Source organism: Salmo salar, chromosome 19 (assembly GCF_965601325.2).
Source record: "Salmo salar chromosome 19, fSalSal1, whole genome shotgun sequence".
In the NCBI taxonomy this organism is placed as follows: domain Eukaryota; kingdom Metazoa; phylum Chordata; class Actinopteri; order Salmoniformes; family Salmonidae; genus Salmo; species Salmo salar.
Genome location: NC_138309.1, coordinates 65182727 through 65208672, shown reverse-complemented (window position 1 = coordinate 65208672; position 25946 = coordinate 65182727). Strand labels below are relative to the sequence as shown.

Genomic DNA, 25946 nt, shown 5'->3' with positions numbered 1-25946 from the left:
CCTGCTGGGTTTTCGTGAGGAGTCTGCAACCTTTCTCATGTAGAATGCCAATTTATCATACCATTTCTACCGATCTGCATGTCAGTAATGGTTTTAATTTAATTTATGTCTTCACATCTCAAAATCATTGTCATGTGGTTAATCAAAATCTATATCTAAATGAAAATGATACATATCTGAAAAGTAACTTCTATTGCCAACTCTTTAAAAAAAAAAAAAAATAGCCTACATAAAGCCAACAAATAACATTGCAGCATGCAGGTAGAAAATATCCTGATTAAAATTTGCCTATAAATCACCGTGGCTATACATGGCCTGTGCAACGAGCTTGAAACGTAGGGTATTAACTTGGGTCCGGCCCAAAGCTTGTGCCAGCGAACTTGCAATATTGTATAAAATATTCTGGGCCCTCAGACTTTCCTTTGCCAGTGAGCTCAGGACAGAGACAGCTTTAGGCTATTTGTGCAGGGGATAAGAAGCAGTGCTTGACTTGGGCTGGAGCTGACTACCGGCACCTCTAATTTTCTTCTGCTTGAGCTCTTGTTCCTCTTATAGAATATTATCTAAAATGTATTGTGGAACTCCTGGACCTAAATATAAACAGTACCAGCACCCAAACTGAGTACCGGAACCTATTTCAGTCAAGTACTGATAAGAAGTAATTGGCTAGGCCAATTTTCAAATCAAATGTTATTGGTCACATACACGTTTGGCAGATGTTATTGCTGGTGTAGCGAACTGCTTGTGTTTCTAGCTCCAACAGTGCAGTAATATCTAACAATTTCATAACAATACACACATTTTAAAGGAATGGAGTTAAGAATATATGAATATTTGGACGAGCAATTGCAGAGCGGCATAGACTAAAATACAGAAGAATACAGTGTGTACATATGAGATGAGTAATGCAAAATATGTAAACATTAATAGTGATGCACCGATATTACATTTTTGGCCGATACCGATATCTGATATTTTCCTTGCCAAAGAAAAACGACACAAATATTTAAAATGTCAGCGGCCCACAATTGGCCCAGCATTGTCCGAGCTGTCATTGTAAATAAGAATTTGTTCTTAACTGACTTGCCTAGTTAAATAAAGGTTACACACACACCACACTGACCAAAGGTTATTTTATTTGCATTTATGTTCCATTACCAGCTAAAAATCATCAAAACCTATTTCTTTCACTTACTTACTGAGCTGATCGTTGTTCATTTGTTCAGTCGTTTCATTCTCAACCTTGCTAATACTTACAAGGATTCCTAAATCATTGCTAAGAATAATGAAAATAAGTGCAGTTTCTACTGGTCATTGTTTTCAGGCTGGTTGTATTGGTGCTAGCTAGGTACCAAGCTAAAGCTAGCTAACCCAGAAGTTGCGGTCGAACAAGTTGTGTTTACAATACTGCGTTGGTAATAAAGCATATAGTTCGTGTCCATATCGTTGCTTGTTTGCAGACTTTTTTTTTTTTTTTTTACAGCTTTGACAGTACTTACTGTATCTTTTTCGACATGCAAAGACCCAAACGGCATTCCATAATATGCATGTTGTGAAGCAAATAGCAGTAACGCTATTACTCTGTAACGCCGGTAGGGCAACATCTGAAAAGTAGCGCACTTGTTAGTGTGTACCAGTGCTCGACCAGTTGGCGAAAGCCAACATCACCCACGACAGAGAACGTTTGATTGTCAAGGGCAATCAATACCATTATCTTGGCTTTAATGGATTTCGCCTTTGAGTTGTCTCGCTGAAATGTTCTTACTTTTTCAAATGATGCTTGACTTGTTGACTGCTCGATCCACACAGCAGACATTGTGTGGGCTAGGTTAGGAATGCTGTGATGCACGTGTAGCGCAACATTTTACGTGGCGTCATTATGTCATGTACCTATGTTGTATAGGTATGCATGGTAGCTTTGACATTGGCGTTAAACTAGACATCGGCCAAAGCTAATATCGTCCGATTCCAATATATTCCCCCATATATCGCGCATCCCTAATTATTAAAGTGACTAGTGTTCCAATTATTAAAGTGGCCAGTGATTTTTCAAGTCTATGTATATAGGGCAGCAGCCTCTAAGGTGCCAGTGATGGCTTTAACAGTCTGATGGCCTTGAGATAGACTGACACACAGCTTCTTGGTCCCAGCTTTGATGCACTTTTTATGATGTTTTCATTGTATCAGAGCATGACATTTTTCCCTTTAATGCTGAGTGATTATCGAAAGGGAGAGAGCTAGAAAGATTTTTCAAATGGATTGAGATATTGTAATTCTCAATGGATATAAAAACAGTTAATTTTGAGGTGAAAACATTACTTTGAGAAGCTCCACACGCCAGGACAGCGGAGTCAATCACCACCTTCCGGAGACACCTGAAACCCCACCTCTTTAAGGAATACCTGGGATAGGATAAAGTAATTCTTCTACCCCCCCCCCCAAAAAAATGATATAGATGTACTATTGTAAAGTGGTTGTTCCACTGGATATCATAAGGTAAATGCACCAATTTGTAAGTCGCTCTGGATAAGAGCGTCTGCTAAATGACGTAAATGTAAAATTAGTGGTGGTGCGTTAAGCCAATCAGAAATACTATCAGAAACCCCAAATGGGCACCTTTTTTATATGCCTACATTTGCTCGCAGGCCGGGTAGCCAAAAGGCCTACTTCTATGTGTGCACGTCCTTACTTAACCTCTCTGGGCTAGGCGGGACGAATTCGTCCCACCTACGTAACAGCCAGTTGAATCCTGTGGCGCGATTTTCAAAACCTTTGAAATGCTATTACTTCAATTTCTCAAACATATGACTATTTTACAGCTATTTAACATTAACAGGAGCGCTCCAAACAAAAGACAATGACTAGATTGATGAAACTCGTAAATGGAATGACATTAACCAAAACGTGTTTCTCACAAGTGTAGCGAAGGTTGTGCACTCAGCAAACAATGTGTCCACTCTGACAGTGAGAATGGGAAGACTGGAATAATATTGAATGCATTAAAATAAAGGAAGTGACCAAAGTAACAAACATTGTAGATTATGAATTAACAGTAAATGTAATACTGGTGATATATGTAATGGGGGAATTTATATACAGTAACAATCAAATGCAAACAATTCACACTTTGAAGTTATGAAACAATGAATGTTCACAAATTGGCAGGAGTGCTTTCTGGAGAGGGAGGTCCGTTGTCTGTCTGGGCGCATGGTCAATCCGATGTTTGCATTGGCCATGCAGCATTTATGGTGATATGGCCTGAGCAGAAGTCGGGGCATTCATACTTCTTGTGCTTCACGGTGGAGTGCAGAACTGTTGTCAAGGAAGAAAGTTTGTTTTCTACAGGATGTACTGCCCCCACCTACCATCAACCAATCATGTCAATGTGGCGCTATACAGAGCCTTCCGTATTGTTAAAACATTTTTGGACGTGCATGGCTATGTGGTACGGAGCTCGATTTGGTCTCTGGAGGCTCCGCAATTGCTTCACACCCTCCATATAGAGCCTCCGACCACATTTTCGGATCAAGCATAAATTATATTTTAGTCTAAGCCTTCGCAATGGATTAGTTCACTGAGATGGGTGCAAATGTGTGTATATTTGTTACTGCCCGACTAAAACAATCTCGGTCGACCAACACCCTAGCGACCAAACAATCGACTAGTCGACTAATTGGGGTCAGCCCTAAGGCTATGCCTACGCTGCGTTGTATGCCATTGCCTCGTGAGTAAACCTGAGCTGGGGGGGAAAAATGTAGATAGGCTATTTTGTTAAAACAACTCCAGCCTTTATGCACATTGTAATCAAAATTCTAATCTTAACTGCCATATTTCAAACTATGCTTTTGTGAGAAGCAGCCAGAAACTCTGTAGATGGTGAGTGGTGGGATCGATAAACCAGAATTGGATGGTCCTTTTCTGCTGCTTCCCTCACATTTATTCAATAGTTTGAAGAAGAACCATCCCCTACTTTATAGCTTTAGACATGATTCCTATTTACACAGTCAGCAAAGATGGTTTCAAGAAGATGATAAGCAAGCTGGACAGTAGATAGATTCCACCTCGCACATATTTCTCCCAAGTCGCCATCCCAACACTGTATAACAAAATGAAGGGAGAATTTGGAACAGAGCTCACACGTTGTTTATAATGCGACAGATATTTCAGTTTTTATTGATTTATACATTTGCGAACGTATTTAAAAAATAAATACAAATGTTTTGCTTTGTTATTGTCTCTTCCCCCCCCCTCAATTTACAATTTGATCAATTTTAGAATAAGGCTGAACATAACAAAATATGGAAAAAGTAAAGTGGTCAGAGTACTTTCTGAGTGCGCTTTACATAATTACACAATCATAAGCTCCCTATTCCATCTGCAGAATGTGGCTGACTGAAAAAATAATTACTTTGGTCATTTAAGGACTCATGGTAAAATGGGGATAGGTGTACTCATGTTATTAATTAATGAATTAGTGCTGTGCTTATTTAACACTATTTTGATGTTAAAATGAATGTTAATATGTAGGTGTAATAATCGTATCATATAACAATGTGAGAAAATATTTGATTTTTAAAGATGTTTTGGGTTCAGCTAGCACTGTGTTAATCAGTGGAGTAAAGTACTTAAGTACTCTAGTGTTTTGGGGTATCTGTACTTTACTTTACTATTTTTTTATTTTTACTTCACTACATTCCTAAAGAAAATGTTTTTTTTTTTTTTATTCCATATTTTTTCCCTGACCCAAAATACTCGTTACATTTTGAATGCTTAGCAGACCAGGAAAATGGTCCAATTCACGCACTTATCAAGAGAACATCCCTGGTCATCTGTACTGGCTCTGACGAGGCGGATTCACTAAACACAAATGTTTCATTTGTAAATTATGTTGGAGTGTGTCCCTGACTATCTGTAAAATAAAAACAAATTAAAAAACAAATGGTGCTGTCTGGTTTGCCTAATATATAAGGAATTTGAAATTATTTATACATTTACTTTTGAAACTTAAATATATGTAAAATCAAATACTTTTAGGCTTTTACTCAAGTAGTATTTTACTAGGTGACTTTTACTTGTCATTTTCTTTTAAGGTATCTTTACTTTTACTCAAGTATGGCAGTTGGGTACTTTTTCCACCACTGGTGTTAGTTCATATCTCATTTTAGAAGGGATGTTCCCTGACACTTGTTTTAACCATGTCTGATGGAATTACCAATAAACTCAATCTCTCTCTGCAGTAAGGATGGGCAATGTCAACCTTTGTCCTACTGTGATTATGTACTTGTAAAACAGTGATATTTGATGGTATCACCCCCAACCCCCAAATAAAAATAACTGCTATAAGCACCATTGGCGTATATCGCATTCGATAACCGGACGAATCATAACAAAAGATGAATGTTGTTGAAAGCATGGTCAGTGGCTATGTGGAGGCTAATATTTCCTAATATTAATTTCTGGTGGGGGTAGCTTCAGTATGGAACAGGTGTCTGTGTGGCACGCACATGGAGCAAAGTAAGGGAGAGACGTGCCAGTTGTGCTGCAGCGTTGGAGCGGACAGGATAGGGAGGGAGAGACACAGTAGCCAGCCAAGCCAATTTAATGTTATTTATCATCCCATCTCAAACCAGAGAAGTTAGCTAAGCTAAAGTAGTCCGCTAGCTACCTAGGCTACATGCTGTGCCCCCCCCCACCCCCCAACTCCATTCAGAATAAACAGCCTACCTGTTGGTTGCTCGTCTTTTTTTCATTTTGCTTAATATTAATTCCGTAACTTTAATCCCATCTTGTATTGCATATATCAATGATCTCGCTCTTGCTGCGGGTGATTCTTTGATCCACCTCTATGCAGACGACACCATACTGTGTACGTCTGGACCTTCTTTAGACACTGTTAAGAAACCTCCAAATGAGCTTCAATGCCATACAACGCTACTTCCGTGGCCTCCAACTGCTCTTAAATGCTAGTAAAACAAAATGCATGCTCTTCAACCGACGCTGCCCGCACCCGCCTGCCCGACTAGCATCACCACTCTGGACTGTTCTGACTGCTACTGATCCTTGACTTCAGCGATGTCATTTACAAAATAGCCTCCAACACGCTACTTAGCAAATTAGATGTAGTGCCAGTCGTTTTGTCACCAAAGCCACATATACTACCCACCACTGTGACCTGTATGCTCTCGTTGGCTGGCCCTCACTACATATTCGTCACCAAACCCACTGGCTCCAGGTCGTCTATAAGTCTCTGCTAGGTAAGCTCCACCTTATCTCACCTCACTGGTCACCATAGCAACACCCACCTATAGCACGCGCTCCAGCAAGTATATTTCACTGGTCATCCCCAAAGCCAACACCTCATTTGGCCACCTTTCCTTACAGTTCTCTGCTGCCAATGACTGGAACAAATTGCAAAAATCACTGAAGCTGGAGTCTTATATCTCCCTCACTAACTTTAAGCATCAGCTGTCAGAGCAGCTTACCGATCGCTGCAGCTGTACACAGCCCATCCAACCAACTACCTACCTCATCTCCATATTTGTTCCTGTTTTTCTGCTCTTTTGCACACCAGTATTTCTACTTGCACATCCTCATCTACACATCTATCACTTGTGTTAATTTGCTAAATTGTAGTTACTTTGCCACTATGGCCTATGTATTGCCTTACCTCCTTACTTCATTTGCACACACTGTATACAGTTTTGTGTTATTGACTGTACGTTTGTTTATCCCATATGTAACTGTTGTTTTTGTCGCACTGCTTTGCTTTATCTTGGCCAGGTCGCAGTTGTAAATGAGAACTTGTTCTCAACTGGCCTACCTGGTTAAATAAAGGTGAAATAAATAAATGTAAAAAAAATTCATTAGTGAGCTGTCACTTCACTTGGTACACATGGAGCTTCTTTGACTGTTGCTTTTATTATCAAATTGAAATGGGCTATAGGAATAGGTGAATTACTCAATGTCACTCGTGCTGCCCTGCTGAGCACAGCCCAACTCTGTTCATTACTGTGCGGTGCCAGTCAAGTTCAAATACACTAAACCATCGTCAGCCATCACGATTTTGCCACCATCAGCGATGGCTGTCAGTATGGTCTATTGACGATGATTATCGAAATATCGCCCACACCCTACTCTGCTCCAGAAGTTACGTTTCACTTTTTGTTTTTTGTTGGTTGCACCAGCTGATAACTTGATCACACCAAAATTGTCGCTGCGTCACACAATAGAAAAAGTGTTTTAAGTAATTCACAGAGCTATATGAAATAAGTTGCTTCATCTATCCAATTTAAACCAATGATTGTGATGAATTTTGGGTTGACAATTAGGCTGTTGCTGCTAGGTGTACATATTACTCTCAAAATAGGGCTCCGAAATTGAAGATTTATTTTGTTCAATGGAGATTAATTTGCTAACGTTTTTTTTTTTGTGTAGAAATATTACACTTATTCATTTGGGGCCAATTCACCATCTAAGGAGATGACAAATCAAAACGCAAAATATAATCTGCTGCTAAATATAATATGCTGCTAGTTAGCCGTAGGGATGGGTACGGTTATTTGAATATCCTGACTGACGTTTGTATTCTATTACTTGGAAACGATGGTCCTTCTAAGCTGCACGAGACCATCTCCCCTCGGACTGTTGCGCAGAAGAAATGAGACTGAAAAGCACAAGATTGAACTTCACTCAACTTTCTACAGTTTTCCCTTAACACTATCAATGTTTCGCTCTACTGTGGGAATTGTTATCAAATCAATGTAATATTAGCCACTTTCAATGTAATATACCAAAACAAACTATCCAATACTTAGTATGCAAAACTAACTGCAAGAAATGTTATTTTAGGCAGAGTGCATTGGAGTAGGATTCTATTGCATTGACAGACACGACTCAGGCCCATACTCTACACAGACCGGTGTGCAATAACCAATCAGAGCTGCAGTAGGCCATATATGGATCTGTGACATTCACTTTGAACTGGACTGTTTAGGCTACAGTATGAGCGGTCGCAAGTAGATGCGCTTGTTTTGAGATCAAATTGAGAGCTGCATGTAGTCGCATGCACATTTGTTCATATTCTTTGCTAGTTAGAGTTATTAGCCCAGTTATAGCTAATTTCTAGTCAACAATGGGGGGGGGACTGGTTGCTTCCAACAAGATCACGAAATGTTTGCATTTCTAGCCATCTTTGAAAAGCTCATCGGGTAAAGAGCTTTTTTTGTCTTAAAGGGGAAGTGTTATATTTTGAGATGGTCTTGAATAAGCTAAGTAGCCAATAGGCATAGCATAATTTGTCGGATTTTCTGTAATAATGGTATGGAAATAATGAATTTTATTTTGTAAAGTGGTTTCTTGCATCAAACGCATTTTCGGTTACTACTTTCCTGAAGGACAAGCCCTGCATATTTTTTTTCTTTCTCAGTCTCGTGGAACGTAGGCATTGAATACCACACATTGGCTGCTACTGTAGGCTGAATGATACAACAGCTATTTCCATGTTGAAATGTTATGGGTAGGGATGCACAATATATTGGTGGACATATCGGAATCGGCTGATATTAGCTAAAAATGCCAACATCGGTGTCGCCCGATGTCTAGTTTAACACGATGTTAAAAACCAATGTCAAAGCTACCGTGCATACCTATGTTACATCGGTACATGACGTACTGACGCCACGTAAAATGTTGCGCTACACGTGCAACAGCATTCCTAACCTAGCCCACACAATGTCTGCTGTGTGGATCGAGCAGTCAAGTCGAGCAGTCATTTGAAAAAGTAAGAACTTTTCAGCGAGACAACTCAAAGGCGAGACCCATTAAAGCCAAGATAATGGAATTCATTGCCCTTGACAATCAACCGTTCTCTGTCGTGTGTGATGTTGGCTATCGCCGACTGGTCGAGCATCGGTACACACTACCAAGTGCGCTATTTTTCAGATGTTTCCCTACCGGAGTTACACAGTAATAGCGTCACTGCTATTACCTAAACGACATACATACTATGGAATGTCGTTTGGGTCTTTGCGTGTCAAAAAAGATACAGTAGCACTGTCAAAGCTGTACAAAAAAGTCTGCAAACCCAAGACTCGAACGATGTGTTTACAATACCGCGTTGGTAATAAAGCATAACTTGTTTGTCCGCAACTTCTGGGGTAGCTAGCTGTAGCTTGGTACCTAGCTAGCACCAATCCAACCAGCCTGAAAACAATGACCAGTAGAAACTGCAGTCATTTTCATTATTCTTAGTAGGGCTGGGCGATATGGACCAAAAGTCATATCCCGATATATTTAGGCTGAATATCCATATAAGATATATATCCCGATATTTTTTCCGCAAAGTGAGAGCAAATGTTCAGTCAAAGTCAAAGCCAGATATGACATGTCTCAAGTAGTTTTATTGAAACCGGCTATTTCAGTGAACAGTTGAAAAATCAAATGAATAAATAATAAACAGGGCTCTTCACCTGGTTCAGATTAAATGCTCAGCTGTTCAAATAACAATAACATGTAAACATAAACACTGTATAACAACAGGAGTACCTTTTTTTAAATCAAAGCTCCATAAGGTGCACATTTAAATAAATAAAAATATCTTAAACAAAAATAGCCTATAAAATAAAATAGGCCTATCTTTTTCTGAAATAAATATTATATATATTTGAGAAAAGTCAACTTTTTTTTAGTTTGACAACTTTAAATGGCTTATTAAAATCAAATTACAGATTTCTTCTCCTTTCTAACAAATCCACAGATGCAAATAACGAACATTACAAAATAATAAAATATGACAAACCCTAGTAAGGGCAGCAATTATATATAAATAAAGAACAAAATAAAGTGCTCAGTTTGAGAAAATGTTTTTTAAACATCAGCCTGAGATTACCATTTGCTTTTTGTTAACTTAATTTCTTATCTGAACAGCCTCAACCAGTTGCACAAGAAACAGACTATCAACTCAATAAACATTTTCCCCCTCTTTTTTTACTTTGATAAACAGTAATGCTGTCTTGAGGTAGACATTAGGCACACTGCGGGAAAATGAAGTTCGCAGTGAGGTTTGTTTCGGGGCTGGAGCTTTTTCGGGTTGTCGACGGCTTGCGGCTGGGGCTTCTGCAGCGCGCAGTTTCACACACTCTTCGTATTGCAGTTTGTGCCACTGTTTTAGGTGGTGAAAAAGATTTGTAGTGCTTCCACCCCTGGCTGTAACTTTATGGCACTGCCTACATATAACGTGATTTTGTTGCTCATCTGATACTTTGAATCCGAACCATCTCCAAATTACTGAGCCAATGCTTTTTCTTTTACTAACCAATTCCTCCTCAAAATGCTCCGCAGACGCTGTTGCTTCCTCCATGTTTGTTGAAGTGTCTGTTCCTGCCCCTCCCCCCTCTGTGCATGAAAGAGGAGGCGCGGGGAGCAGCGCAGAGAGCTCCGGGTCTGCAGCTTGCTTGGAGCAAGGATCAAAGTGCAAATTTGAACTATATCGATATATGCGAAATGGTCTAATTTCATATCACATTTAAAATATATCGATATATTTTTTATATCGATATAACGCCCAGCCCTAATTCTTAGCAATGATTTAGGAATCCTTGTAAGCATTAACAAGGTTGCCACTTGTTCGCCTATTGAAATTGAACTTCAGTTCATGAAAATAAATAGCTAGCCAGCTACTTAACCCTGTTGCCCAAAGCTAACGTTATAAGCAGCCAGCTACCGCACCGGGTTATGTGAACCAAACACCGTTCCATAGAAATCCTGGTTGAGAATGAAATGACTGAACAAATGAACAACGAAACAGCAAGTAAGTGAAAGAAATAGGTTTTGATGGTTTTACTGGTAGTAGGGACATGCGTAAATGCCAACAAAATAACTTTTTGCTGTGTGACCTTTTATTTAACTAGGCAAGTCAGTTAAGAACAAATTCTTATTTACAATGACGGCCCGGACCACGCTGGGCCAATTGTGCGCCGCCCTATGGGACACCCAATCATAGCTGGATGTGAAACAGCCTGGATTCGAACCAGGGACTGTTATGACTCTTGCACTGAGATGCAGTGCCTTAGACCGCTGCGTCCGTGTGTGTCTGTGTTAACTATTTAACTACTAGAATGCTTTAAAAGGCCGTTAAAATTAGTCTGAGGCTCCATGTGTGGAAAGTGAAGTGGGAGATTTCTAATCAATGCTAAATGGAATAAAAATTATGGAATTAAGTTGGCTAAATAAGGAGTAGGCTACAATGATCAACTAAACAGGTAGACTGCTGTTTCGTATGAATGGAGTTGTTGTAGAATGACGCCTCAATTACCCTCGCTACTTTAGCTAGCAGGCTAACTTAGCTGACTAACATACTGTAGCTAGTTAGCTTTACAACAATTTGATGCAGTCAAGACGGGCACAACCAGATGGTATGATGGACAACTTATGGCAGCAACACGAGTTGGTTTGGCTACTTTCGCTCTCCCTCCGTGCCACACAGACTGTCATACACACCGGCCCCTGAACCTCTCTCGCCCCTCCCCACCCTTCCAAGCAGAGCGCAGCCAAAGGAACTCTGTGGCACAGCTCACCGGCTCTCTTGAGTCATGGGAGCAAATCTCCATTGAAGTTGGGGAGAAAATGTGTGTGTCTAAAGCTAATTTCCTGCATTCTTTCCCCAATTAATGGCAATGCATTTCTTAGATGCTTGGTTATACTGTTTTGTTTGATAAGTCTCCAGTATCAATCCCATGTGACTCATGGCCCTTCTAGTCGTCTCTACTCAGAACAACAAAAGCCCCCAGTCATCAAGCTAGGTAAGAGGTCATTGTTAAATATGTTTAAGTGATTGAGAAGACTGAACTAGATCGAAGGTAATTCAATAATCAAAATTGTTACACCTTTAACCAATAGCCTAAAAAAAATAATAATCTAGTTCAAAGACTTTTGATTGTCTTTATTAATAACCTCTCTGGGACATCTGAGACGCTAGCGTCCCACCCGCGGGACACACTATTCAACAGCCAGTGAAATAGCAGGGCGGCAAATTCAAAACAACAAACATCTCATAATTCAAATTTCTCAAACATACAACTATTATATCCCATTTTAAAGATACACTTCTCGTTAATCCAACCACATTGTCCGATTTCAAAAAGGCTTTACGGTGAAAGCATAACATTAGATTATGTTAGGACAGAGCCTAGACAAGAAAAACCACACAGCCATTTTCCAAGCAAGGAGAGGCGTCACAAAAACCAGAAATACAGCTAAAATTAATCACTAACCTTTGATCTTCATCAGATGGCACTCATAGGACTTCATGTTACACAACACATGTAGGTTTTGCTCGATAAAGTTCATATTTATATCCAAAAACCCCATTTTACATTGGCGTGTAATGTTCAGAAATGTTTTGCCTCCCAAAACTTCCGGTGAATGAGCACATCAATTTACAGAAATACTCATCATAAACATTGATAAAATATTCAACTGTTATTCAAAGAATTATAGATACACTTCTCCTTAATGCAACCGCTGTCAGATTTCAAAAAAGCTTTACGGCGAAAGCAAACTTTGCAATAATCGGAGTTCAGAGCTCAGATATCAAAACAAGCCATACAGATACCTGCCATTTTGGAGTCAACAGAAATGACAAAAATTACATTATAAATATTCACTTACCTTTGATCTTCATCGGAATGCACTCCCAGGAATCCCAGTTCCAGAATAAATATTTGTTTTGTTTGATAAAGTTCAACTTTTTGTCCAAATACCTCCATTTTGTTCACGTGTTCAGTCGAGTAATCCAAATCCACACAAATCCAGACACTGTATATTGGATAGGGAATCACTTGAAAAACTACAAACCTCAGATTTCCACACTTCCTGGTTGAATTTTTTCTCAGGTTTTTGCCTGCCTTATGAGTTCTGTTGTACTCAGACATAATTCAAACAGTTTTAGAAACTTCAGTGTTTTCTATCCAAATCTACTAATAATAAGCATATCTTAGCTTCTGGGACTGAGTAGCAGGCAGTTTACTCTGAGCACCTTCTTCATCCGGACGTCAAAATACTGCCCCCTACCCAAGAGAGGTTAATCTTGTATTAAATCAAATCTATTGATGCATAACCTGACATTTCTGCCATCCATTGTGGGAGGATAACCAACCTTCCAATTAATGGCAATGCATTTCTTGGATGCTTGGTTACACTGTTTTGTTTGATAAGTCTCCAGTATCAACAAGCAAACAAAAACGGGGAGAAGTGAGAATCTGTAAACATGCTCAGATAAAAGAAAATACTCTGCCTGAATTCAAGACCATATATGTATCCTTTTGTGTTTACCCCTCCAGCACTCAGAAATGTAATTCCTCTGCATGTTATTCAGTTACACTGGCATATAGTGTGTTCTATGGATGTTCTTAAATTACTGCAGTTTGTCTGAGATTATATGAATTTGGCATGCAAACATATCAGTATCCATTCATCATCAATAGCTTCTACCAGGTCTTCCTCATATTTATGTTTTACATGCATTGTCATTGGGAAAAGCCTCTGTCAACCCTTGTTACAGTTTGGAGGTTTGTCAGACTGCCGTGAAATAGTGTCAATCTTTGAAGCGTCTGGCTTCTCCAGTGTTTGCTGCACAGAGAAAATAAAGTGTTGCGTCTGCAAAAATTCACCTTCGCTGCATCACAGCCTGGTCTTCCCTAGCTGCCTGACCCTGCTGAGACCCGTCACCCTCTGATCCTCCAAAGATGAGGCATGACAAAGAATTACCTTGATGTATATTTATACGTTATATTATCCAAGAATAGAATCAATCAATAATTGAAATTACCATTAAGCTCAGATCCCAAACTAACTTTAAGCTTAAACTGCTGTCCTGTAGCTACTGTAGGTCTACCCATCAACTCAAGATGGAGCTTTGTATCATTCACTGATATTGTGAATTTACTGCAAAATTCACCTGAGCTCCGTAGACTGGTCTTCCCTGGAACTCTGACCCTGCTGGGACACCTGTCACCATCTGATCCTGCTAAGACATGATGATCATAGTGTTTTGCACTGACACTGCACCATGACAGTGAAGCCTGTAGAGCTGTTTATACCGTGTCAGTGTGAAAAATAGGGAATTAGCTAGTGAAACTGACAAATCAATTACATTACAGTGCTATACTGACATTAATAATAACTCACATTGCACAAAAAAAGGTCAATTGTTGGTCTAAAATCGTTTGGCCGCTAGTTTCATTGTTTGATTCAGGTCTAGTGTGAATGAGGTAAAAATAATGCTTCGTTTTGGCCAGCTCTCTAACGGTACATCAACTGGTGAAAGCTAGCTAAATTAATTTACATCTGTTCAAACAGGACAAAAAGGCTATAAAAAATTTACATTTGAACAACGTCTGTTAGATGGCAATATGAGGTGGCAGTTATTAATATCAGACTGATAGCCACAGGCTAGATCAGAACTGGCTGTGTTAGCTACTAGCTAGCTAATTCACCTCAGTCGAGGGGTTGAAACATTAGCTAACGTTACACTACTAGCTCAGCACTGGGAATGAACAGTAGTTTTTTTTTCTTCTGTTAAGTTAAACAGCCGTTACCTTGCCAGCTACATCAGTCAACTAAATGTAGCTAAATTGGTCGTATTCTGGAGCCCTTCTGTAATGCACATGCCCAAATAATCATATATGGCCTATTTTTGTCAAATTGAGATTAAACAGATTTTTCTCAAACTAGAACACAATGAAGTTGGTCACATAGGTGACAACCAGTCGGTGATTGAGATGGCCCAACTGAAGGCCTTGAATGACCGTTGCAGCCCTAGTAGCATTGACATCTACATTTTAAGTCTGCGTCCTTCCCCATGAAGGTGTGCTTGTGATGCTGGACATTGCCTGGCCCTGAACATCAAGCCTTCTGCTGTTGGCTAGCCTGCTGGTTTTTGGAAGCCTTTAGCACGACTATTGCAGGGTGTTTGGTGTTGTAAGCCAAGGTTAGTATTATGCTGTAGTGCTGGTTACCGTGTATAACATATGTGCTGTGTCCAGGACAGAGCCACATTGGGGAATGTGCTGACAGAACAAAAACAGGCTGGTAGTGAGTGCTGCTGGTGGGGGAGGATGGCGTGTGAAGCTGGATGGGAGATGGCAAGATGGAGCTCGTTTATTGGGAGGGAGGATTTTCCCTGCTCAGTTATCAGTCCCTCCTCCTTTAGACCTTCACTCTGATAACTGAGGTCACTGATCCTTAAGCCAGCAGTTTTCTATGCAGGGTGGGGATATTTGGTTGAAAGAGACTATCTGGGTCGTGTTCAATAGGGCATACAGCAGAAACGTTAGAAAATGCTTTGCAACTGAAATGTAGTCCCTCCCTGTTTCTGTTAGTCCCCCGTTTCAGTCTGTTTTCTTCTGTTTGCTGCTTAATGGACATGCTCCAGGGCTGCGTTCAGCAGGCCACAACATTGTTGATTGTTGTAATATATTATAGGACACATACCTCTGACATGTTAGAAAAATGTATCACATCAGCTGTAGTCATCACATGTTAATCTGCAACCTTCCGCAATGCTTGCCTACTAAATGTGACCCAGGCCTGGCCACCAGTAAATTAGGCTTATTTAATTAATTGTCCCTGTAGTTTTCTGCTTCCCCTTCTCTGTGACCTTTCTACCACATGGCTTGCTTTGTTTGCCAGCTAGATCAGCCTACTACAGCTTTGTGGGAGTGGCTAATACTGAATACAGTGGGTGAATCTCCATTGTATTTTCTTGATTTCTTGTGCCCCTCTCCTTGCCTCCCTACTCAAAATGGATTGGAGGAGAAAATCATAGGGGAGGAACCTCGGAGGAATCAAGCAAACAAAATTCGAGATTCACCCTCAAATATTTCTTATTTGTCAGGGAAGAAATGGATCACCACCTGAGCTGACGTTTCCTACAACACGTGTATAGACCAGCCTGATCCCCCACGGCAGATCAATTCAACACATGCCTATCTGCGAGGCACGCCACAGTCCCTGACTGATTGGTGCAATCGAATGTGCAATATGGTGCTTGATGCTGCTGCTGTTAGGGTGCCAATTTGGGACGCAGCCCCAGAGATGTAAATGAGATACCGGTTCATTGATTAGATAAGAGCTTGTTCAGGAGGGCGTGGTGTTACGAAAATAATATGCGTCTAGATTAGTGAAAATGAATTTCCTCACTGCTTTTCAATTAGGACAATTGGAGTTGGAATTTAAGTTTACTTCCTATATTGACTGAATTGAATATCACATTCCTGATCTATTATCCTATACCACAGTAGGTCACTTTTGGATAAAGGACAAAGACATTTCCCCCTTTTGATGGTGATAATCAGTGATGTGGTGGTAAATCTAGATGCCTAAACTGAAAGGAGTTTGTGGTGAATACAGTAATGCTCCCTATACTTGCAATGCATTTTTATGCAAAAGGTGGGTAACCCGTGTAAACTGCGTTCACCCTCCACTACACTACTAGCCCCCCAAAATCCATGCCTTGCGGTTGTGCCCTTGGGCTGAATATAATTATAATTTACTTCTGCCGGTCAAATTCACACTACTCTTTCCTTTCTCTGTGCTCCGGAGCACCTCTCACTGGCACACATCCCAATTCTTATTCGCTAATGCCGATGATCGGGCCCTTCTCACAGCCCTCGGCTCAAAGTTGAGGTGAAGACCGACACATCAGGGATGCAACGGCTTAGTCCTTCTTATTGGATTTAGGAAAGAAGATACCAGCGGCCACTGCTCTTTCCCATTGCATCGGCTGCTGCTGAAATATTTTTGCAGAGGCGCACTTTGAAGTTAAGAACTGTCCACGTTTACTTTATCTCACACAAAAAGATGAGTAACAAGCCGCAAAATCACTGTCAAATCTTATTTGTCACATGCGCCCGAATACAGCAGGTGTAGTAGACCTTACAGTGAAATGCTTATTTACAAGCCCTTAACCAACAATGCAGTTTTAAGAAAATACAACAAAAAAGTAAGATGAATAACTATTTAAAGAGCGGCAGTAAATAACAATAGCGGGGCTATATACAGGGGGTACTGGTACAGAGTCAATATGCGGGGGCACCGGATTCGCGGTAATATGTACATGTAGGTAGTGTTATGAAAGTGACTATGCATAGATAAGAGAGTAGCAGCAGTGTTCTGGGGGGGGGCGACGACGCTCTTATCCAGAGCGACTTACAAAATGGTGCATTCACCTTATGATATCCAGTGGAACAACCACTTTACAATAGTGCATCTAAATCTTTTAAGGGGGGGGGGGTTAGAAGGAAGGATTACTTTATCCTATCCTAGGTATTCCTTAAAGAGGTGGGGTTTCAGGTGTCTCCGGAAGGTGGTGATTGACTCCGCTGTCCTGGCGTCGTGAGGGAGCTTGTTCCACCATTGGGGTGCCAGAGCAGCGAACAGTTTTGACTGGGCTGAGCGGGAACTGTGCTTCCTCAGAGGTAGGGGGGACAGCAGGCCAGTGGTGGATGAACGCAGTGCCCTTGTTTGGGTGTAGGGCCTGATCAGAGCCTGAAGGTATGGAGGTGCCGTTCCCTTCACAGCTCCGTAGGCAATCACCATGGTCTTGTAGCGGATGCAAGCTTCAACTGGAAGCCAGTGGAGAGAGCGGAGGAGCGGGGTGACGTGAGAGAACTTGGGAAGGTTGAACACCAGACGGGCTGCGGCGTTCTGGATGAGTTGTAGGGGTTTAATGGCACAGGCAGGGAGCCCAGCCAACAGCGAGTTGCAGTAATCCTGACGGGAGATGACAAGTGCCTGGATTAGGACCTGCGCCGCTTCCTGTGTGAGGCAGGGTCGTACTCTGCGAATGTTGTAGAGCATGAACCTACAGGATCGGGTCACCGCCTTGATGTTAGTGGAGAACGACAGGGTGTTGTCCAGGATCACGCCAAGGTTCTTAGCACTCTGGGAGGAGGACACAAGGGAGTTGTCAACCGTGATGGCGAGATCATGGAACGGGCAGTCCTTCCCCGGGAGGAAGAGCAGCTCCGTCTTGCCGAGGTTCAGCTTGAGCTGGTGATCCGTCATCCACACTGATATGTCTGACAGACATGCAGAGATGCGATTCGCCGCCTGGTTATCAGAAGGGGGAAAGGAGAAGATGAATTGTGTGTTGTCTGCATAGCAATGATAGGAGAGACCATGTGAGGATATGACAGAGCCAAGTGACTTGGTGTATAGCGAGAATAGGAGAAGGCCTAGAACAGAGCCCTGGGGGACACCAGTGGTGAGAGCGCATGGTGCGGAGACAGATTCTCGCCACGCCACCTGGTAGGAGCGACCTGTCAGGTAGGACGCAATCCAAGCGTGGGCCGCGCCGGAGATGCCCAACTCGGAGAGGGTGGAGAGGAGGATCTGATGGTTCACAGTATCAAAGGCAGCAGATAGGTCTAGAAGGATGAGAGCAGAGGAGAGAGAGTTAGCTTTAGCAGTGCGGAGAGCCTCCGTGACACAGAGAAGAGCAGTCTCAGTTGAATGCCCAGTCTTGAAACCTGACTGATTAGGATCAAGAAGGTCATTCTGAGAGAGATAGCAGGAGAGCTGGCCAAGGACGGCACGTTCAAGAGTTTTGGAGAGAAAAGAAAGAAGGGATACTGGTCTGTAGTTGTTGACTTCGGAGGGATTGAGTGTAGGTTTTTTCAGAAGGGGTGCAACTCTCGCTCTCTTGAAGACGGAAGGGACGTAGCCAGCGGTCAAGGATGAGTTGATGAGCGAGGTGAGGAAGGGGAGAAGGTCTCCGGAAATGGTCTGGAGAAGAGAGGAGGGGATAGGGTCAAGTGGGCAGGTTGTTGGGCGGCCGGCCGTCACAAGACGCAAGATTTCATCTGGAGAGAGAGGGGAGAAAGAGGTCAAAGCACAGGGTAGGGCAGTGTGAGCAGGACCAGCAGTGTCGTTTGACTTAGCAAACGAGGATCGGATATCGTCAACCTTCTTTTCAAAATGGTTTAATATTTAGGAGCCTCTTGGACCTAGACTTGGCGCTCCGGTACCGCTTGCCGTGCGGTAGCAGAGAGAACAGTCTATGACTAGGGTGGCTGGAGTCTATGACTAGACACCGTCTGGTATAGAGGTCCTGGATGGCAGGAAGCTTGGCACCGGTGATGTACTGGGTCGTTCGCACTACCCGCTGTAGTGCCTTGCGGTCGGAGGCCGAGCAGTTGCCATACCAGGCAGTGATGCAACCCGTCAGGATGCTCTCGAGAGTGCAGCTGTAGAACCTTTTGAGGATCTGAGGACCCATGCCAAATCTTTTCAGTCTCCTGAGGGGAAATCGGTTTTGTCGTGCCCTCTTCACGACTGTCTTAGTGTGCTTGGACCATGTTAGTTTGTTGGTGATGTGGAACTTGAAGCTCGGTAGCAGCAACATAATGTCCAAAAAAAGTTAGGAACAACTTGAAAAAACGAAATTGCGTGGTTGGTTAAGACGGCAGCCCTCCCCTCCGGCGCCATCGTTAAAAATGTACTATTCCAATAGTAAAATAGTTTACCAGCTTGTTATGTGCGAGGAAAAATATCCAGAAATTACGTTGCCACGAGCAGCGGAAAGATATTGCGACAGGTGAAATGTTTGTCACACAGTTTGTCACATGAACATCGGGGTTTGCTTTACACTTTTACGTGGTAGCCACGGGACCAAAACAGTGGCAAAATTGAGCCGTGTGCTTCAACGCCCTAAGTAGTTGTGGAAATTCACCCACTATGTGCTTTCAACATCTTCATCATATCGCAGTCTACCTTTGAAAGTCCAGGTAGAAGATGGTGGATGTACAGTGCATTTGGAAAGTATTCAGACCCCTTGATTTATTTTCTTGTGATTTTGTTACTTTAGCCTTATTCTAAAATGTATTATTTTATCAATCTACACCCAATACCCCATTACTACAAAGCGAAAACAGGGTTTTAGAAATTCTTGCAAATGTATTACAAATTAAAAACATATCTTATTTACATAAGTATTCAGACTTTTTGCCATGCGACTCGAAATTGAGCTCAGGTGCATCATGTTGCCATAGATCATCATTGAGATGTTTCTACAACTTGATTGGAGTCCACCTGTGGTAAATTCAATTGATTGTAGATGATTTGGAAAGGCACACACCTGTCTATATAAGGTCCCACAGTTGACTGTGCATGTCAGAGCAAAAACCAAGTCATGAGGTCGAAGGAATTGTCTGTAGAGCTCCGAGACAGAATCGTGTCGAGGCACAGATCTGGGGAAGGGTACCAAAACATTTCTGCAGCATTGAAGGTCCCCAAGAACACAGTGGCCGCCTCCATTCTTAAATGGAAGAAGTTTGGAACCACCAAAACTCTTCCTAGAGCTGGCTGCCCTGCCAAACTGAGCAATCGGGGGAGAAGGGCCTCGGTCAGGGAGGAGACCAAGAACCTGATGGTCACTCTGACAGAGCTCCAGAGTTCCTCTGTGGAGATGGGAGAACCTTCCAGAAGGACAGCTATCTCTCCAGCACTCTACCAATCAGGCCTTTATGGTAGTGTGGCCAGACGGAAGCCACTCCTTAGTAAAAGGCACATGACAGCCCGCTTGGAGTTTGCCAAAAGGCGCCCAAAGGACTCTCAGACCATGAGAAACAAGATTCTGTGGTCTGATGAAACCAAGATTTAACTCTTTGGCCTGAATGCGAAGTGTCACGTCTGGAGGAAACCTGGCGCCATCTGTACGGTAAGGCGTGGTGGCAGCAGCATGCTGTGGGGATGTTTTTCAGCGGCAGGGACTGGGAGACTGGTCAGGATCGAGGGAAAGATGAGTACTGAGAGATCCTTGATGAAACCTGCTCCAGAGTGCTCAGGATGTCCAACTGGGGCGACGGTTCATCTTCCAACAGGACAACGACCCCAAGCACACAGCTAAGAACACAAAGTAGTAGCTTTGGGACAAGTCTCAATGTCCTTGAGTGGCCTAGCCAGAGCCTGGACTTGAACCCGATCGAACATCTCTGGAGAGACCTGAAAATAGCTGTGCACTAACGCTCCCCATCCAATCTGACAGAGCTTGAGAGGATCTACAGAGAAGAATTGGAGAAACTCCCCAAATACAGGTGTGCCAAGCTTGTAGCGTCATACCCAAGAAGACTCTAGGCTGTAATCGCTGCTTCAACAAAGTACTGAGTAAATAGTCTGAATACTGATGTAAATGTGATATTTCAGTTATTTTTATTTTTATGATCAACTGTCTTTGTTTTGTCATTATGGGTTATTGTGTGTAGATTGATAGGGGGTTAAAAACTATTTAATTCATATTAGAATAAGGCCGTAACAATGTGAAAAAGGTGAAGGGGTCTGAATGCTCTGTAGACATGTTTTCTAACTTTATTTTTTTAAGTGTACAATTTATGCTCCCTGCATATAAAAACCACAAAGACATTTACATTTTAGTCATTTAGCAGACGTTCTTATCTAGAGCGTCTTATAGGGGGCGGCAGGTTACCTAGTGGTTAGAGCGTTGGGCCAGTAACCAAAAGGTTGCTGGATCGAATCCCCTAGCTCACAAGGTAAAAATCTGTCGCTCTGCCCCTGAACAATGCAGTTAACCCACTGTTCCCCGGTAGGCCGTCATTGTAAATAAGAATTTGTTCTTAACTGACTTGCCTAGTTTAAATTATTATAATTTTTAAACATTTTTAAATGGGAGCAATTAGGTTTAAGTGCCTTGCTCAAGGGCACGTCGACAGATTTTTCACCGCGGGGAATCAAACCAGTGTTCTTGCGGTTACTGACCCAACAATCGTAACCACTAGGCTACCTGCCGAAGATTGATGAAGTGGCCCGAACACATGATTTGTAATTTTGACTCACACGGTGTGCCTACTGTAGTTTGAACATGGTGTAAGCTGGTGCGCACCAAGTTGTACTTTACGTTTTAGTATGGAAAACGGCTGTGAGGATTTTTCTACAATCACAACATATTGACACAATTACAATCTTTATAGAATAAAAATCGAATCAATTACATATGGAAATACTTATTTGAGTAAACATCAAACCAGCAGCAGATGAAACAGTGAAGTCTCTCTCTCTCTCTCTCTCCCTCTCTGGTTTTAGCTTGCGGCCACAACTGGCTAGCTGTAGGATATTTACCAGCCCATACCAGTGACATGCTTGGTTATGTTGTCGATATGTGGTAGATTTTATTTGTGTACTATTTCACTTATTTTGCTAGTGAGAAGGAAACAACCACAAATGAATTCAGAAACGGGCTTTGAGGATAGCTAGCTATACAAACTAACTTTTGCTGATGCCTCTTCAACAAGAAGCAACTGTGACAACCCGTCCCTCAGTATTGATACTTTGCCACAGAAGTTGAATGTTTGCTATTTGACGTAAATGGTCATTAATATTGTGTGATTTGTGAAATACCCAATGTTGAAAAATTCAATATTGGCGTAATGTTTGGGCAATAGTATGTGGCTTTTGCATTCATTTGTGTAGGCATTCAAGAAGAAATTATTCCAATTACACAGCAATTAAATGTATTTTATCAATGTAAAAATTCAGACAACAGACAAGTTGGTTAGATGAACACTTGTTCATCCCTGTGTGTCTGTGTGACTTTCCGATTTAGATGGAAGCGGGCGGAGAGTCGCTACACCATCGAGCGGGCCTCCATCATCAGCCACTGGAACTGGCTCCAGGCCCACATCTCAGACCTGGAGTACCGTATCCGCCAGCAAACAGACGTCTACCGACAGATCCGTGCCAACAAGGTACAGCACCGCCTCAACATTGGGCTAATTGTGCACGGTTTAATAATATAATAGTAATATGGACATTTCATCCAAAGCGACTTGCAGAAGTGACAGCCTTGTCACTGACATATATTCAAGTATATGTGGCCCATGCAGTAGTCAAACCCACAACCCTGGTGTTGCTTCGACCGTGCTCTAGCCCATTTAGCCATTTGAATGACCGTTTCTGTCCAGACCTGCAGCACGTACATGTGAAAGTGGCCAGTAAATAGATTTGCATGTGCAATACCACAGATGCCGTGTAGTCTAAATATAGTAGTGCCACTATTCACTATTGTGGTAGTACTAGTACACACATGACCTATACAAACGTCCTGTATACGTTAGGCCGTCTTTTTTTAAAATGAGTTCTTAATTGTCTGGGACAATCAAGTGCAGCTCTTATCACACAAAATATATCCCATTGCAAGTCACATGATACAAATGTAGCAGGTAAATTACACCATCACACACACACCTTGTGTAGGATGTGGGTTTGTCTCTCGCTTTAGTTGGTAGCCTATACAGTATTATTTCATGTCTGTGGCTGATGTACGGTATTTGACTCCACCCCTCAGGGCTCAGTGGAATTGGGAGGCGTGGCGCCCAGTGCGTTGGTGGTGGGCGGTGCAGGAGTTAAGACTGAGCCTACTCCCCAGGACTGTCAGGTCACCATCACAGAGTCTGGACCCTGGAGAGGCCAGAATGGCAGGCCGGTCAACGGGGTCCTCAACAGGTACACACACACACACACACACACACACACACACACACACACACACAGAGAGAGAATGCTTAACCTAACTGAAGCATAAATTCTTCAAGTGCATCTATTTGGAGGACGAACCAATGAATATAAGGCACTAACTTGCTCTTTTCTCGTGTGTAGTAACAATGATTGATTGGATAAGTAATTCATTTACATTGCTGTCTAGTGTCTGTTTCAGCCTGCCTTTGTAAATTAGTATTGAGGTGGAGGCCTAGAAGGAATGTAATTTGCTTCAACAAATTGATGTCTCCAAGTGCCAATGACTACCCTATTCAAAGAGCACCTTGCATACCAGTCTCCGGAGCTATACAGTTTTTACCCATTTGAGCGCTCTATTCATTGCTTCTTCACTTCAATGGGTCTTGTCTCTCCCTCTCCAGGGTGTCAGAGAGTAACACCAAACACCAACCCAGCCCCAATGACAGCACCTGTGTGGCCGCCCGCACACGCCCCTTACTCAACTGCAGACGACGGAGACTTGTACAGCCTAACACAGTACCTAACCTCAATGGCAAGGTATGTTTATGCGTGTGCACTTGCAGATGCATGTAGATCCATAGTATGCTTTCCTCCTGCCCAGCACTAAAACAATAACTTTTTCCAGTGTTTTGTTATTTATCCTCCTTGTGCTCGTGGATTACATCTAATGGTTATATCAAAACCAATTTGTTCCCATATTTTTCCCAGACATGCCGCTATGCGAATGTTATGTCATTAGTGTCCTTACCCATAGTCAATATTGTAAAAAAAAAAAAAACAAGCAGTGATCTACCTACAATGCATTCGGAAAGTATTCAGACCCCTTTATTTTTCCCACATTTTGTTACAGCCTTATTCTAAAATGGATTAAATCGTTTTCCCCCCTCATAAATCTACACACAATACCCCATAATGACAAAGCAAAAACAATTTTTTGCAAATTTAGTGCAAAAAAATAAACTCACATTCAGACCCTTTACTCAGTACTTTGTTGAAGCACATTTGGCAGCGATTACAGTGTCGAGTTTTCTTGGGTATGACGCTACAAGCATGGCAAACCTGTATTTGGGGAGTTTGTCCCATTCTTCTCTGTCAATCCTCTGAAGCTATCAGGTTGGATTGGGAGCGTCGCTGCACAGCTATTTTCAGGTCTCTCCAGAGATGTTCGATCGGGTTTAAGTCCGGGCTCTGACTGGGCCACGCAAGGACATTGAGACTTGTCCCAAAGCCATTCCTGCGTTGTCTTGCTTCGGGCCATTGTCCTGTTGGAAGGTGAACCTTCGCCCTAGTCTGAGAACCTGCTCCAGAGTGTTCAGGACTTCATCAAGGATTTCTTTGTACTTTTCTCTGTTCATCTTTCCCCCGATCCTGACTAGTCTCCCAGTCCCTGCCGCTGAAAAAAATCCCCACAGCATGATGCTGCCACCACCATGCTTCACCGTGGGGATGGTTTTGGCCAGGTGATGAGCAGTGCCTGGTTTTCTCCAGACGTGACGCTTGGCATTCAGGCCAAATAGTTCAATCTTGGTTTCATCAGACCAGATAATCTTGTTTCTCATGGTCTTGAGAGTCCTTTAGGTGCCTTTTGGCAAATTCCAAGCGGGCTGTCATGTGCCTTTAACTGAGGAGTGGCTTCCATCTGGCCACTGCCATAAAGGCCTGATTTGGTGGAGTGCTGCAGAGATGGTTGTCCTTCTGGAAGGTTCTCCCATCTCCACAGAGGAATTCTGGAGCTTTGTAACTGACCATTGGATTCTTGGTCACCACCCTGACCAAGGCCCTTCTCCCCCAATTGCTCAGTTTGGCCTTTCGGCCAACATCCAGGAAGAGTTCTTCCATATAAGAATGATGGAGGCCACTGTGTTCTTGGGGACCTTCAATGCTGCATAAATGTTTTAGTAGCCTTCCCCAGATCTGTGCCTCGACACAATCCTGTCTCAGAGCACTACTGACAATTTCTTCGACCTCATGGCCTGGTTTTTGCTCTGAAGTGCATTAAGGGGTATTGTGTGTAGATTGAGGGGGGTAAATTTAATCGATTTTAGAATAAGGCTGTGACCTAACAAAATGTTGGGGGTCTGAATACTTTCCGAATGCACTGTATGGAGAGGTGTTTGCCTTTCCGTAACATGTCCAGTCAATTGAATTTACCACAGGTGTACTCCGATGAAGTTGTAGAAGCATCTCAATGGAAACAAGATGCACCTGAGCTCAATTTCAAGGCTCATAGTAAAGGGTCTGAATACTTATGTACATTTCTGATTTAAATTCTTTATAAATTTGCAAAAATGTCTAAGTATGTTTTCGCTTCGTCGTGGGTGTAGATTGAGGGACATGTTTTATTTAATCCACTTTAGAATAAGCCTGTAATGTAACAAAATGTGGGAAAAGGGAAGGGGTCTGAATACTTTCCGAATACA

The 25946-nt window shown here is 42.2% G+C and overlaps 1 protein-coding gene across 4 annotated transcripts in view; it reads left to right on the top strand.

Moving 5' to 3' along the window:
* kansl1a (KAT8 regulatory NSL complex subunit 1a) overlaps positions 1-25946 on the top strand; it is a 59115-nt gene that overhangs the window by 18062 nt on the left and 15107 nt on the right. For all 4 annotated transcript variants that reach the window (XM_014158694.3, XM_014158696.3, XM_014158692.3 and 1 more), the window contains 3 exons: positions 22616-22757; positions 23357-23514; positions 23928-24063. In XM_014158694.3, the coding sequence (XP_014014169.1) occupies positions 22616-22757; positions 23357-23514; positions 23928-24063 (436 nt within the window). The remainder of the gene's footprint in view (positions 1-22615; positions 22758-23356; positions 23515-23927; positions 24064-25946) is intronic.